General features: G+C 33.9%; 4 protein-coding genes across 4 annotated transcripts; 2 read left to right on the forward strand and 2 right to left on the reverse strand.

Annotated features, from left to right (window-relative positions):
• Nucleotides 1-713: 713 nt before the first annotated feature.
• Phum_PHUM551850 (uncharacterized protein) lies at nucleotides 714-1,233 on the reverse strand (the record flags this gene model as incomplete). The annotated part of the gene is made up of 4 exons (XM_002431808.1): nucleotides 714-923; nucleotides 968-1,084; nucleotides 1,121-1,165; nucleotides 1,213-1,233. The coding sequence occupies 4 exons, from the start codon at nucleotides 1,231-1,233 to the stop codon at nucleotides 714-716; spliced, it is 393 nt and encodes a 130-aa protein (XP_002431853.1).
• A 1,058-nt stretch (nucleotides 1,234-2,291) lies between these two features.
• On the forward strand, nucleotides 2,292-2,619 carry Phum_PHUM551860 (uncharacterized protein; the record flags this gene model as incomplete). Its single annotated transcript, XM_002431809.1, has 2 exons — nucleotides 2,292-2,534; nucleotides 2,575-2,619. 2 exons carry the CDS (start codon nucleotides 2,292-2,294, stop codon nucleotides 2,617-2,619), a joined length of 288 nt encoding a protein of 95 aa, XP_002431854.1.
• A 1,850-nt stretch (nucleotides 2,620-4,469) lies between these two features.
• On the reverse strand, nucleotides 4,470-4,881 carry Phum_PHUM551870 (uncharacterized protein; the record flags this gene model as incomplete). The annotated part of the gene is made up of 3 exons (XM_002431810.1): nucleotides 4,470-4,565; nucleotides 4,686-4,748; nucleotides 4,831-4,881. 3 exons carry the CDS (start codon nucleotides 4,879-4,881, stop codon nucleotides 4,470-4,472), a joined length of 210 nt encoding a protein of 69 aa, XP_002431855.1.
• Nucleotides 4,882-9,019: 4,138 nt separating this feature from the next.
• On the forward strand, nucleotides 9,020-13,796 carry Phum_PHUM551880 (zinc finger protein, putative; the record flags this gene model as incomplete). Its single annotated transcript, XM_002431811.1, has 6 exons — nucleotides 9,020-11,607; nucleotides 11,696-11,973; nucleotides 12,394-12,921; nucleotides 13,008-13,261; nucleotides 13,344-13,518; nucleotides 13,609-13,796. The coding sequence occupies 6 exons, from the start codon at nucleotides 9,020-9,022 to the stop codon at nucleotides 13,794-13,796; spliced, it is 4,011 nt and encodes a 1,336-aa protein (XP_002431856.1).
• Between the last annotated feature and the right edge of the window lie 1,204 nt (nucleotides 13,797-15,000).

A 15,000-nucleotide genomic window follows, 5' to 3' on the forward strand; every position in this document is an offset into this window, starting at 1 on the left:
ACCTGGTCGACGTCCGTCTTAAGAGAACAATTATTAATCCTTGGATCTTCTTAAAACAAAGAAACAAAAAGCAGATGGCGAATAACAAAAGAGAGAGAGAGAGAGAGAGAGATGATTGACCTTTTGCTTTATGATGAATCCTCTTCATGGCAGCATCGCCAAATAGAAGAAATTTCCATTTGAACCTGTTTAAATTATTTACAGAGAGAAAAAGTAAGAAGAAACTAGGTACATGTGGGAACCGGATGAAGAATACCTTTGAATTCGTTGTTTTTTTTTGGCGGGATACACGAAGAATGTGATGTAAATTGACAAAGCATGTCCGTCCATCCGTTATCCCTTTCCTCCTCCTCCTCCTTCCCTTCCTCCCGTTCCCCGTTGTTGGAGAAGAGAGGATAAAGTTAAAAGTCATCTGGTGTTTTTTATTTATAAACCATCGCATTTCCTCTTTTCGTTAAATACCTGTCTGTGAACACATCTACTAGGTATCAGGTGTGTGTGTGTGTGAGAACGGAGTCAAAAATGGTGGAAAAATTAAGGCACCTGTTGTTGGTTGTTATTATTTAACGGTCAAAAACCGTTTTGAGATGGTAACAAAAGCTCCAGTTATTATAGCGTCCCAACACCAATTCGATATTCGATAGATTCGATTATCGATTCCACCGATATCGAATACATCCATTTTTTTCGCAAATCTTTTCTTGAGTTTCTTTTTAATTCGTGGAACCTGTTATCATTATCTCTTCTTCTTTTTTTAAACGTTCGGGATCGTTTTCCTCCGTACTTTGATTTTCTAGTATCGAATTTAAATTTTTCTCTTTGACCCTTAATGAAAAGACATCTTCATCACTCGATGAGGAAAAATTTTCTTCTGCTTCTTCTTCTAGTTTTTCCGCCAATCCGACGCCATTTCCACATGGTAACTTCGTGATGTAACAAGTGAAAACTTTCAAAAGAATCCTTTCACGACGGTTAATCCCCTGGATGCGAAGCAATTTGTAACGGACTTTCTCCCCTCCTCTCCCTCTTCGCCCTCATCAGACACACGGGTGGGGATGAAAGGAAGAACGGAAGGAAATGAAGCCTCAAAAAAAAAAAAAAAAAGGTAAACGAAACGCACGACTTCATCTAATTTTTTTTTGTTTTTAATGACACAAGGAGGTCTCTAAAAAAAAAAATAATCGTTACAAAATCGATATCGATAAATATAACCTCGAGGCTATAACCTGTCATGAAATATCCTACCAGAACAACAACAACAACCAAACAACAACAAATAAAACAACAACAAATACAGACGTCGAGAATCCTTTTCTTTTTTTATTTTTAGTAGAAAATCTATAGAAAAGGATTGTAACGGATCATTTATTGAATATTTCTGTCATCAATAACCTACCAATAACCTACCGATACATAACATTTTACAAAACCTTTTTTTGTGGACCATAGAAAACGGTTAAAGAAGAAGAAGAAAGTCATAAATCTGTTTTCCCCCCTTTCCTCCCCTCCTCCTCTCTCTTTTTTCTCTTCTAAAAAGAAAGAAATAAAAGAAAGGAACGTCTGAACCTTGTGAAGAAAACCTTTATTTTGTAAATATAAAGAAGAAAAAGGATGAGACAAAAGAATTAATAATGAAAAAAAATATTTGGAACCTGGAGAAAGAAAAAAAAACGTGAAAAGTCTTTGGAAATTCTTTTTCTCAAACAAGAGAGAGAGAGAGAGAGAGAAAAGAAAGGGTAAAATTAAATTTATGCAAAAGTTTTTTTTTTTTTTTACCTGAATATGTGATGAGGCAAAGTGAGATGGACGATGGTAATTATTATTATTATTAAAGAGACTTAATTAGGAAAAAGGTTAAGAAAATTTTCAACGAGATCGTACACGTCTTTCTCTCTCTCTCTCTCTCTCTCTCAGTATCATAACCAAACGTAAACTTATTTTGCAATATTTTTTCTTGTGCTTTCAGTCACGTGGCTTTGTCGTCAAAATAATCATTTCTTTCTTTCTGCAGGTGAATAAAAGGATCAATCGAGCTCTCTCTCTCTCTCTCTCTCTCACATTTAGCATAACATTCATCGTTTTTCTTTAGGAAAAAGGTGCAAAAGTCACAAATATCATCATCATCACACAATGATAGGACGTTAGTCATCAAAAAATTCGTCATTACTACGAATAAAAAAAATAAAGCAAAATATATGACCCTTATATATATCGAGGTACAGGTGCAGAAGAGAGAATTCCTATGTTTACCATACGACTAACAATGATGAACTCTCATATTTCAATATAAAATGTCCGAATTGGAAACGTCTACTAATACGGTTACGGGCTTTTTCTACGATTCTACGATACGTTATTCCGCCAATCTTGTACTCAAAGCGAACTCATCGTTACTTTTTTCTATCCCACATAAGTTAAACATAAACGAACGTTTACTAAAAGCTCACGACGACAACGAATCATGTACGGAACGACGTCAACCGAGTAAAAATGCGGGCGAAAAGCGAACGGAAAAGTACGAATGTCGTCTCTTCGTAAGCTATGATTTGGGTTTATATAAAAAATAATTCAAAGCGAACGGTTCTCACGTTCGATGACGAAATCGAACGTCCAACGTAATATAAGAAACATAACGTAAATGAAGTTTCTAATTAGAAAAACCGTTACGAACGAATACGTATGTCGGATTCAACTTGTACGGTTTCGTTTCTCCACTCTCTCTTTGTCATGTCATTCTTAATAAACATGTCAAACGCATAAGTTAAACACGGGCGACGTCTACGTTATTGTATTTATTCTTAAAACATTTTTCGCGTTTATCCATCATCTCATACGTTCTCGCACAAGTCTGGATGGGATTGACTTTGATGAGTTTCTTATTTTCAATAAAAAAAATTTTTTTTTTTTTTTCTTTCCACAGAATCAATTTAACAATTAAATAAAATAATCGTAACGAACGAGAAAATAATAATCGAATATATTCGATTATCGATTATCGATGTAAAAGTGTTAGTAAAAATCGTTTGTGTGTTAATTTAAAAGTGAATAACGAAATCGTAAATATTTTCGATATATATTGTCGTCGATTGTTGCGTATTCGATTGTTGTCGGTCGTCATCATCTCGAAACGAAAAAAGTTTTTTTTTTTTATATATAATTTTATATCGTCGTCTAGAATTTTTTTTAACCGTTTGGATTACGACAGGAGATTATAACCGGTGAGTTATTTATTATTATTATTATTATTAACCTTAACTAAATGAGAGTTTGAAAAAAAAAAAATGTTTGAGGTCCAACGTCGTCGTTCTAAACTGGATTAACGAATAATGATAACGAAAAATAAAAAAGAAAAAATTGTTTTTGTTATTTTTACGTGAGAAATCGATTGTTTAACATAAAATCCAAAGGTCAAAGAGAGAGAGAGAGAGAGAAACGAAATATTGTTTCTTTTTTTTTTTTATAAAGAGATACCCACGACAAAAAAAAAGATTTGTGGGAGTTTCGTGTAACGAAATTTGTGTGTGATTGACAATAAGAGACAAAAAGGAAACGAGGAATCAGTCCTTGAGTAAAAAAAAAAGAGATGTCACGAAATCATCATCATCATCATCATCATCATCGTCAGAGTATGAGAAAATTCGTATCACACGGGAAAATTACCTTACACAAAATTATTATTATTATTATTTTAAATGCATTAAGAAAACATGCAAAAGAAAAACATGGAGTCGTTTGGAATTTCAAATATCTATTGACACTTTTTTTACGAGATGACGAAATTTCTACAACGTTCTGACATTCATTTCCTAGAATTAAACGTCTTCGATGGTGCCGATAATGGCGATTGATATTATTAGTCCACCGATTCAATCTCAACGGTTTCGTTTCGTGTTCTAGGGGAGGGATGAGGAGAGGCTGTCCACCGAACGGGGGGAGGGGGAAGTTTCCTAGATGGAATTTCTTTAGAAAACCGGTTCTTCTACACACACAAAAGGTTAAAACTGGTTTTTCCGTTCCTTTCCCCGGAAGTTAATTTAACGATCATCCGTGTACAGCATCCGTAATCCTCTTGTTTGTTTTTGTTTTGTCTGAGGTGTCAGATGGCATTCACAGGTAGACGTAAAAAAAAAAAAAAAATTATATTTGTTTTTCAACGGATCGCGTATGTGACGTCATCGAAGGGATGATTTTTTTTACATTTCGGTGTAAGAGCGCGTTCACGCACGCAAAAAAAAAAAACCAGTAAATCGTTTACACGGAACACATCGAAATAAAAAAAAAAAAAAAAAGAGGTACGACGGTTCATTGTTCTTATTGGTGATATTGTCTCCAACTTTAGGTACGTGTCCAGCATCTTAGGAGAAATGAATACATATAGTTTTGAGAATCATTCGAGTGTGACTGATGTCTCTGCTTATCAGTCTATACGCATTCGCACGTCTCCCCAAAATAATAATAAAAAAAAGGATTTATTGTGTGAGGAGCGTCCGCGGTCTTTTAATGTGTCCATCATCCATATCGATGATTTCAACCTTTTTCTCTTCTCCGAAAATTCTCGTCATGTTCTAAAATGTTTTTCGTTTCATTCTTTAGTCCCCCATCATCTTGTACTCTTAGACGTTTAATAAAAATTTTATCGGACACATTCGTACTACTCGGTTGACTAATCATCTTTTACAAAGTACCGAGTAGAGTCCATGCGTTTGTTTTTTTGTGTGTGTGTGAAATTCGATTCTTGCGGTTTCGTTCTAAAAAATAAAAAACGAAGAAGGTTCGTTCGACTGGACATTCTAACGATCGGTGCTATCGACCGACATTTCTCCAACTAACTCCTTGTCGGACAAAAGATGCCGAAACCATAGGAGAAACAATGTCAGCCATTTAGTCATTCCTATGACATTTTTTGGTCAGGTGAATCACTGATGGTGGTAACACAAGCAGATTTACGAAGCCTATCATCGGATGATGTGAGATTTCGTCGGTTTCAAGGTTTTCTCGGTTCGTGTGTGAGAGAGAGAGAGAGAGAGAGAGAGGAAATGTAAAAAAAAAAAAAAAGGAACGAGCAAAGACCATCACCACGAAAAAGTCCAGACACAAGTTCTCGACACATGCAAGCGTGAGTGATTTTTATAAAAGCAAGAATAGAATAATTAAAGAGTTTATCTTTTAGGAAAACCAGTGAATTGGAATCATTTTAACAACAAAAAGAAAGAAAGAGGTATGGACCATGAAGACTCACCGGAAACCGACCGACTTGACTTTAAAAAATCTCCCTCCATACAAAAAAACCTGATCTGTGGGAGACTTTTTTTGTAACGCTTATAATTCCCAACTAACAACAACAACAACAACAAACACTTTAAGTACTTTTTCCTATAATTTTTTTCGACGCAAAAAGTTTAGTGCCACGTTTAAAAACCGGTACGCTCGGGCTGCTGTGTATGTTTTCTACCCCGACACACGGTAAAAAGAATAATAAATGACAAAAAAAAAAAAAACTTCCGGAAATTCGACCTTTGACCCGAACTGAGGACGTTAATTTTTAAAAAAAACCGACAGGAGTCCGTTCATTGACGAAAAAACATTCGAGTCATTCCAACAACCGGTTAAATTAACATAATACGTAAATAATAATAATAATAATAATAAACATGTTTGTTTGTATATCAGGTGGTTTTTTTTTTTTTACTTACGCTTACGTTTTCCTGTAGGATGTTGACCGTTTCCCCGAAAACGAACGTGTCAATAAATATTTTTTTTTTCTTAAATAATAATGATGATGATGATGATAATGATAATGTACATAAACGGAAAGAAAAGAAAAAGAAAAAGAAAAAGAAAAAAAAAAAAAAAACAATCGTCGCCATAAAGTTCGTCGGTGCCATAATTCCGACATCGAATAATCTTCGCGTCGCAAATCAAAAAAAAAAAAAAAAAAAAATCCTGATTCAAATTTATTATTATTATTATTATTATTATTATTATTATTATTATTATTGTATTGACTATAGCATTAGGTTTGTGGACAAACAACGAATGAGAATTCGTTTCTTCTTCTTCTTTTCTTTTTTATTTTTTTTCGCTGATCTGAATTTTAGATTTTTTGCTGACGGGAACGGGAATAATAATAATAATAATTTTCCTTAATAATGATATATGGGAAGTTGGGGGGAGGGGAGGGGAGGGGGAAGGGGGTCTTTAACACTTAACCTCATGTCAATGATCTCAAACGAGTTTTTTTTTTTTTTTTTATAACTGATCTCAACTCATTTACCTTAGATTGGCAAATTTTTATTTTATTCAAGCGCCTGATTTATAATATAATAATAATAATAATACAAAGGCGCCTTAAATTCAATTTTTTTTTTTTTTTTTTTGTCGACGAATGGCTAAGATTTGTTTTTTTTTTTTTTTTTTTTTTCGCGAGATTTCGCAAGAATAATAAATAAAGAGAAATTAAAAAGAAAATTCGCAGAAAATAGAAAAAGAAAAGAGAGAGGGGGAGAGAGAGAGAGAGAGAGAATAAAATTGTTAAATTTTTCCATCGCCGAAAGGTTTTTTTGGTACAAAAGAGAAATCGAAATTTTCTCGTTAATGCTAATAACGAAAAATACAATAAAAATTCATTTCTTCAGACTATTTGAGTACAGGTATGAATGAGTGAATGAATGACAGGGCGCCGCCGACGTTCAGGTACACGGTAACACGGTAGGCGACAGTGACAGAGATAAATAAAAAGAATAGCGGGATCCTGAGTATGAACCGTTATATGAAAAGCATCTCAAAGGAGGGGTGGTGGTGGTGGTGGGGTACAGGTACTGGACGTGAAGGTTTACACGTTCGAAAATAAAAATTGAATTCTCAAAAATCACAGATGATTCATTTATGCACGTCATTCGGACCCTAAAAACGTAAAATGAAATCTGCCAATGGTAGAATAATCGATTTGCTAAATTTAACCTTTTTCACGAGAAAAAAAGGAATTTCAGAAAAACGCGCAAACTCCTCCTGGACCAACGAAATCGTTTTGCATCGGGGATGATGAAAATATTTTCTCATATCCGAAGAGGAAGGCGACCATTTTGTTTAATTTTTTTTTTTTTTCTACTTAAAAATCGAAAAATAATGGAGTGAAAGAGAGAGAGAGAGGGAAACTGATGGGAGTGATGGGACAGGAGAAACGATTTTTATAAAATGAAAATTTATATGAGAGTCAAAAAAGGCTCGACTTAGGGCACATCACGCGACTCACGCAAACTTTTCTTCCAAGAAAAAAAATTTTCCAGATAGGGAACAAAAAAAAAAGGAAAATCTCTTTTCGTTCGTTTCGATTTTCACGTATTCCGTGAGAGTAGGGGATGGGATGAAATCGGGTAAACTTTGCGTCTGTGTACGTGGACCTGGATATGTGTTACCATGGAAACGAAAAAGTTTTTTTTTTTTTTCTGCAATCAATATAAACGGAAAGATTTGTTTTGAAAACGACTGTTTACGCGGGTCTCCATGACGATCATCCATGTACCAACACCTGGCGATATAAGACCGACACCGAGGGTAGAAAAGAGAGAGAAAAAGAAGAATCTGGGAAACGATGCGGGCTTCACATGCAAAGTTTTCAATTTTTTTAAAAAGCGAAAAAAAAGAAAATAAAAAAAGTATTTGTAATGCCATTTACCGTGACGTCAAATAAGGACATCCTGTTTAGGTTGAACCGATGATCGACATCGAATGTTGTGTCTTCTTCCACGACATATTTAAATCATTTATCCAAGGAATCGTGTTTCTCACCGGCGCAAGGTCAAACCGATTCTTTTTCGACAAACATTATCCCGCGTCGTAATATCGACCGACGCACATCCTTATATGCGATTCATACAAAAAAAAAAAACTTTCGTTGCTGTCGTCGGCATCGAAATAAAAGAACGATCTACTACCCTCATTTGTGTGTGTTTTCCTCTCTCCATCTTTTCCTCAATTTTCACGAAATCTGAAATAATGACGCAATTAATTAATTTAGAGGGGAAAAAAAATATATAAAGGTTTTGGAAAATTTTAATTAGGTTGACCGGCAATGGGTATTTTTTTTTGTGCAACGAGTGTAATAAAAAAGAGGTTATTTTCGTGTATATACACACACGAGGACGATGGGGAATTTGGAAATTTCGAAATTTTATTCTATATACGTATCGATCGTGGCAAAAGATTCGAATCGGAGAAATCGAACAACAACAACAACCGAAATTTATTTTTGTCGAATTACGATTTCTTCATTTTTATTTGGGATGATTAAATTTCGTTAAATTTAAAATTTTTTCTTTTTTTATTACATTTAATTTCGTACTTTGCTTACCTTTTTCATTTTTTTTCGAGTCAATTTCGAAAGAGAAGAGGAAGAACCTGTTTTTTTTTGTTGGTAAGATGAAAGGTGGCCGGCACGCGTTTTGTTCTTTAACAATCAGCATCACCTGCTGCGTTTTTCTAACATCCTCCTTATGCTGTCTAACAGACACACACACGCACCTGGAAACAATGTTTAATCTTTGACTTTTTTGATTGTAACAATAGTTTACCTTAAAATTTAATTTTAAAAAATTGCAATAATAATATTTATATAATATATGACAATATATACTCGATAATTATTCACATTTGAGTAAAACATTTATCAAAATGTGTGAAAAAAAGTTAAAAGATAATTTTTTTTTTTTGAGGTTAAACAACAATATTTGTTTTATGTTATGAATTACATGTGTTGTGTCGTGTTTATCGATTATAAAATAAAACCAGGAGGAGTCCAATGATATTATTTAGTTGTTTGTTTGTAATGGACCACAGATCACGCAGCTGCCTAATTGTCTCGTGCGGTTATTTTTTTTTTTTTATCTCCTTCGTCTCAATTTTTTTTTTTTTTTATAGATCGTTTAACAAATAACTTTTCGTCGAAGATAAAATTTCGAATTGATTGTTTTTTTTTTTTTTTTCTCCCAACAGATAAATTATTTTAAAATGAAATTAGAAAATGATGGCAGATAAAGAAATGAGAGATAAAATCATATCATCGCCTCAACCAGGTTCGACACTTCCGGCAGTTTTTAGAGAAGACGTCGTTTGCACCGATGATGAAAATTCGGAAACGTGGGATGGTGGATGTGACGACGATGGGAAATCTATCGAGAATGATGTGAAAAGGAATTTCGCGGATATACAAAACATATTGTCCGCGGCAAACGTTTCCGGAATCAAAGTTCGAGATTTTTCCACCGTGAAAGAAAACAAAATTGAAACCAACGATAAATTGTATTCAGAAATAATAAACAGTAGATCTAGTCCGGATAATAATTATACGAATATGACCGTGAATTCATCTTCTTCTTCTTCTTCGACTAATTACAACGTTTTTGTTTCTACGAATTATTCGAGTGGGGATCAAGTCGAGGAAGAAGCTCAAGATTGTTTTGCCGCAGAATGTCGTAGAATGAAATTGAGAGGGGAATTCCCATGTAAATTGTGCACCGCCATATTTCCGAACTTGAGAGCTTTGAAGGGACATAACAGGGTACACATATCAGTCGCGAACGGGACACCGAACTCTCCTTACCGTTGTAACATCTGCACGTACAATTCTCTCGACAAAGCCACTTTGGTACGTCACATGAGATCACACAACGGTGACAGACCGTACGAATGTGCCATGTGCAATTATGCATTCACGACAAAAGCCAATTGCGAAAGACACCTACGAAATCGTCATTCGAAAATAACGAGAGACGAAGTGAAAAGTTCAATAATATATCATCCATCGGAAGATCCCATCAATGATTCCGAGTATCAAAAAACAAACGAAATGAATAAGAAAAATTTGGAAAAATCGAAAGAAAAACAAGAATTTAGTTTACCCATAAATCTAAAAATTAATTTATCGAATTTAAAAAAAACATGGAAAAATGAAGAAGATTTATTTCAAACCGAACATCGAGAATTCATTAAAAACGAAAAACAAATAAATAAAGAAAAAATGGCTGCGAAATACAATGAAGAACAATGTAGGGCTTGGCAATATGACGTAAGCGATGAAGCTTTAGATTTAAGTTTGTATAATGAAAAAAATTACGAATCGGATTCATCGGATTTGCCACAAGATCTGTCGAAAAAGGAAGAAATTAAAGAATTTAACAATAACGTGGAAGAAAAATGTTCGAAAGCGAATCCAGATTTTTATTCGGATCGAATTTACGATAATAAAAATACGACAAATTTCGATATAAATAATTTAATAAAAATGTATTCTTGCATGTATCCGAGTCTTAACATTGCTCAAATTCAACAAATAATACTGACGCAGTTAAATTATTCAGGGGTATTGCAAAAACTTTACGGCTTTCCTTTCACATCGTATTTCATGTCGTCGTCTCCATTATTTTTAAACTCTTACAATATCGAATCGAAAAATTTAAATAGTCTTCAAATGTCGGGTGGAAATATTTTATATGAAAAGCAACATGGTTTGACGATGTCGGAAAAATTACAACTTTTTCAACAGCAAGCCATCGCTGAATTATTATTGAAGAAGGAAAGGGATCGAATTACGGAAAATTTGGGAAAACAGAAGAAGAACGCTTTGGTGGAAACGGAGGCAGAAAAAGAAAATTTTAGGAAAAGTGTAAAAGAAAAAAATAACGAATGTTTAAAATTAGGGAAAATTGAAAAATCTTCGGCAGACAGTCGGAATTCGTCGGTGAAAATGGTGATTAAAAATGGCGTTCTCATACCTAAACAAAAGCAAAGAAGATACAGAACTGAAAGACCTTTTTCCTGCGGACATTGCAGCGCGAGATTCACCCTAAGATCAAACATGGAAAGACACATAAAACAACAACATCCTCAATATTGGACTCAAAAACCAAGGTCGAACGTTGGAAATTTGAAAAAAACCGAATCCAATTTAAGAAAATTGAATTCGTACGAAGTTGACCGTTGTAGAAATTTTGACTACCTGAAGCATTACGCCATAACTAAATCCTTAACGTTGGTGCCTCGAGAAAATTTCAACGGATCGGAAGAAGAAAAGAAATGGGAAGAAATCATAAAACATAAAAAAGAATACGAGACTTCAAACGACGTCCTTAACTTGGTGAAAGACGATGACAACAAAGTAAAAATAAAGCAAGAAATTATTAAAACCGAAATCGAGGATAGAATAGAAGAAGATGAAGAAACCAAAGACGATTTGATCATAAGCGAAGAAAAAGAAGAAGAAGAAGAAGAAGATGCTAAAATGAATCAAAATTTCGTATCGAATGACGACAGTTCACCGGAATTTCTTAGTACGTCACCGGATAAGATGGACACTGATACGAAAATCGGGGAGGAAGAAATGAAAGAAAATGAAAGAAAGGAAAGTCAACCTCAAGATTTAGCAAGCGTTTCGAAAATGCTAGACAACGCGGTGACTCAAACTCAAGCGTTCCAAAAGTACTTTCAAGAAGGCTCAAAAAAAGACGAAGATTCAATAAGGATGGATGCCATCGTGAAAAGAGAAGAAGGCGAAGACAGGAGCGAAGAAGAAGAAGGTTTGATCGCGGAAAACACGAGCAGTGACGAAAACAGGTAAGCAATGTTCAGTTTCTATGATAAATCATATCAACCTGACGCGTAAAGTGATAAAAAAAAAAACTCACCGGAAATTATATTCCAGATCCGAGTCGGAAGTTACTTCGAGGAGCGGTAAAAAGAAAAGTGCATATTCTCTTGCTCCGAACAGAGTTTCATGTCCTTACTGCTTTCGAAAGTTTCCTTGGACGAGTTCGTTAAGAAGACACGTTCTAACACACACGGGGCAAAAGCCCTTCAAGTGCACGCACTGTCCACTTCTCTTCACGACGAAAAGCAATTGCGATCGTCATTTGTTGAGGAAACATGGAAGGGAGGCTTTGATAGCCAGTTCGGGTCAGACCGACAATCCAGAAACCACCGGTAAGACGAATGTTTCGAACCTGGAAAAAGTAAATTTTTTTAATAACTCTGTGGAATGATTTTCCTTTTTGAAACTATTCGAAATTCATCAGATTTATAATTATTTTTAAATGAATCATATTTTTGTTTTTCTTCTATTTCCGTAATTACGATAATCGATCGATGTATGTGATTTAAATGAGACGTTATCGAGTTACTCGTAGCCTTATAAATTTTTGTTACTGGACTCCAGGAGAAAAAGACACCGGAAATCATCTTTAATTAGGTTTATGGGTTTCCTTGAGTCAAAGTATCGAGTGACTGACAGCGTGTGTATACACGTGATCATATAAAAAAAATTTAAACTCTTTTTCATAGTTTTTTACTCGTGACATCTTCCGCTATCGCTTTACTTGAGACGGGGTGTTTTTATTTTTCCAGGTACTTCGGGAAATGGTAACGCATCTAATGCTTCGAGTCCGACTCAGAACAGTAATAATAATAATAATAATAATAATAACTATCCGATGAGAAATGTTCCCGAGCGTCCGTACAAATGCAATCAGTGTCCATCTTCGACGTTTTCGACTCTGAGCAATTTGAACAAACATTTGTTCAGCAAACATAATCGAAACGAATCCAAAGATCCGCCGGAAACGAAGCCTAAAAATGTTATTTATCAGGGCCCTCCCAATGTTACCATCTCTCCAACTGGATTTCCACTGAGTTTGCCCAGAGCTCTCTCCATCATTCCGCAATTTCCCGATTCTTCGAAATCGTCGGGAAAAAGTCCGAACAGCCATAAAACGAAATCCAACGATTCGTTGAATCATTCAAACGGAAGAGATAAATTTTGGGAAGAATCCAGGGCATTTAGAAAGAGAAGTTCCAGCGACGAGACGGAAGCAACGGAGAATAAGAGAACTTCTCCAGATCTTAGAATCGTAAATCAAGAAGCTCAAGAATTGGGTAATTAAAACAAATTTAATTTTTTTTTTCGATTCCGCCATTTTTTTTTCTTCCTCGTTATTAATAATTTTTTTTGGATTTTTTAGAAGGACACCGTTCCGAATCATTACCCGTTCCTTCTAGCGAATTACCGTTCAAGTGTCACCTTTGCGATTCGTCATTCGGAGAGAGAAGCGACGCTTTAGAACACATAAGATGTCAGCATCCGAACGAATTTCAATTACTCGTGTCCAAAGGTGCACTGGAAACAAACACGGACGAAGAAAAACACCAACACGACGACAACGAGGAAACCATCGACTCGAATCGGGGTCGTTTTCCAGACTACGCAAATAGAAAAGTGGGTACCTGGTTCGTCGAGTGACGTCATTGCATCGAGATGAAAGAATATTTTGTAAAATTATCGTTACTCTTCTTTGTAGGTGATGTGTGCATTTTGCATGAGACGTTTTTGGTCTGCCGAAGATTTAAGGAGACACATGAGGACTCACACGGGAGAACGTCCATTTTCCTGCGACGTCTGTCAAAGAAGATTCACTCTTAAACATTCCATGTTACGTCATCGTAAGAAACACAGCGCTCACGACGAAGTTTTGGGTAAGTTTGACGTCATCATCACTTTACATCTCTGACTTGCATAAGAACTTTCAGGTTCGAACAGGATAACGAAATTATTTAAATTTTCAGTTGGAAGCGACGAAGAACATTTGAGCTCTTACCAAATAAATCACAACAACAACATATCGACACATGATAAATCAGAAGATGGACTTCGCAAAACTATTTTACACCAAACTCTGACAAGACACGATGATCACGACCCTGCTGTTGTTGTCAAAGAAGACAAGAAAGAAGAATCGAAAATTGAGTCTTGAGAAAATTAAAAAAAAAAAAAGAAATTTTAATTTAATATAATTAAAATTTTTATATAAATAATCAGTTGTACCAACCATTAAAATTTAATAATATTGATTTCAGTGAGAATTGTTCAATCCAAGTTTTAATCCAAATTTTTGAATTTGTGATTGACAATAATAATAATTTTCATATTGAAAAAATATCTGTAATAAAATAAAAAGAAATTTTTTACAAATGTAAAACATGATGATAGTAGTAGTGAGGTTTTCAATTCTGTTACAAATAATATTCAATTATAAAACCAAAATGTGAAATTTTTTGTTTTTTGAAATGGAAACTACTTAATAATTAGAAATAAGATAATACATTTGATTTTTATATGTTTCTGTTTCTGTTTTTTTAAGATTTTGTTAAAATTAAAATTTATAACCATAAATATAATATATGTTTGAATAAAGATTATTTTTCAATTGTGTTATATGATAAATTTATGTTAAAATGTAATGGAACATTTGAAATGTTAATGTTAATAACATTTGAAATGTTTGATATAACTTTTTCCCAACCTTGTAAAATATGTTTCAACATTAGTTATTGATTTATATTATGTTTTATCATATTCTTTTACATAATTAGTTTATCAGTATAACTAATGAGTACAACTGAATTAATAGAAAACAGGTTTTCTTCTAATTAAAAAAAAAACGTTAAACAGAAAAGCGTATGGGTAGCGTAGGGTATGTATTAAAATCGTTAATTTTATCATAATAATAAAAACTTATTACCATTTTTTTTACTTTTCAGTAATTTTCATTTGTAATATACATTTATCTATTTATATTTCACTCGATTACCATCGCAGTGCAAAATAAAATGAAAAAACATTTTTAAAACTTGACACTTAAACTAATTCGAACGTTTTCAAAAAAACAAAATGGCGGTACGATGACGCCAAATGTTACCTGCCACAATAATTAATAATTTTAATGGCGGGATATTCGTTTTTATGATTAATCTAATCTATGACTCATTCTAATTCAAATAAATATGAAGAAATTCTTAAGAAAATCAATGATATATTTTAACATTATTGATTTTTTTCTTTTTCTTTTTTTTTACTGCGCTATCTTTATTTTATAATTGTAAATAATACGATGATTGAATTTTTTACATATTACGTATTGGCATAAAACAAAAAATTTATCGTAATTTTTGAGTCAG

Source organism: Pediculus humanus, genomic scaffold (assembly GCF_000006295.1).
Source record: "Pediculus humanus corporis 1103172108294 genomic scaffold, whole genome shotgun sequence".
Classification (NCBI taxonomy): Eukaryota; Metazoa; Arthropoda; class Insecta; order Psocodea; family Pediculidae; genus Pediculus; species Pediculus humanus.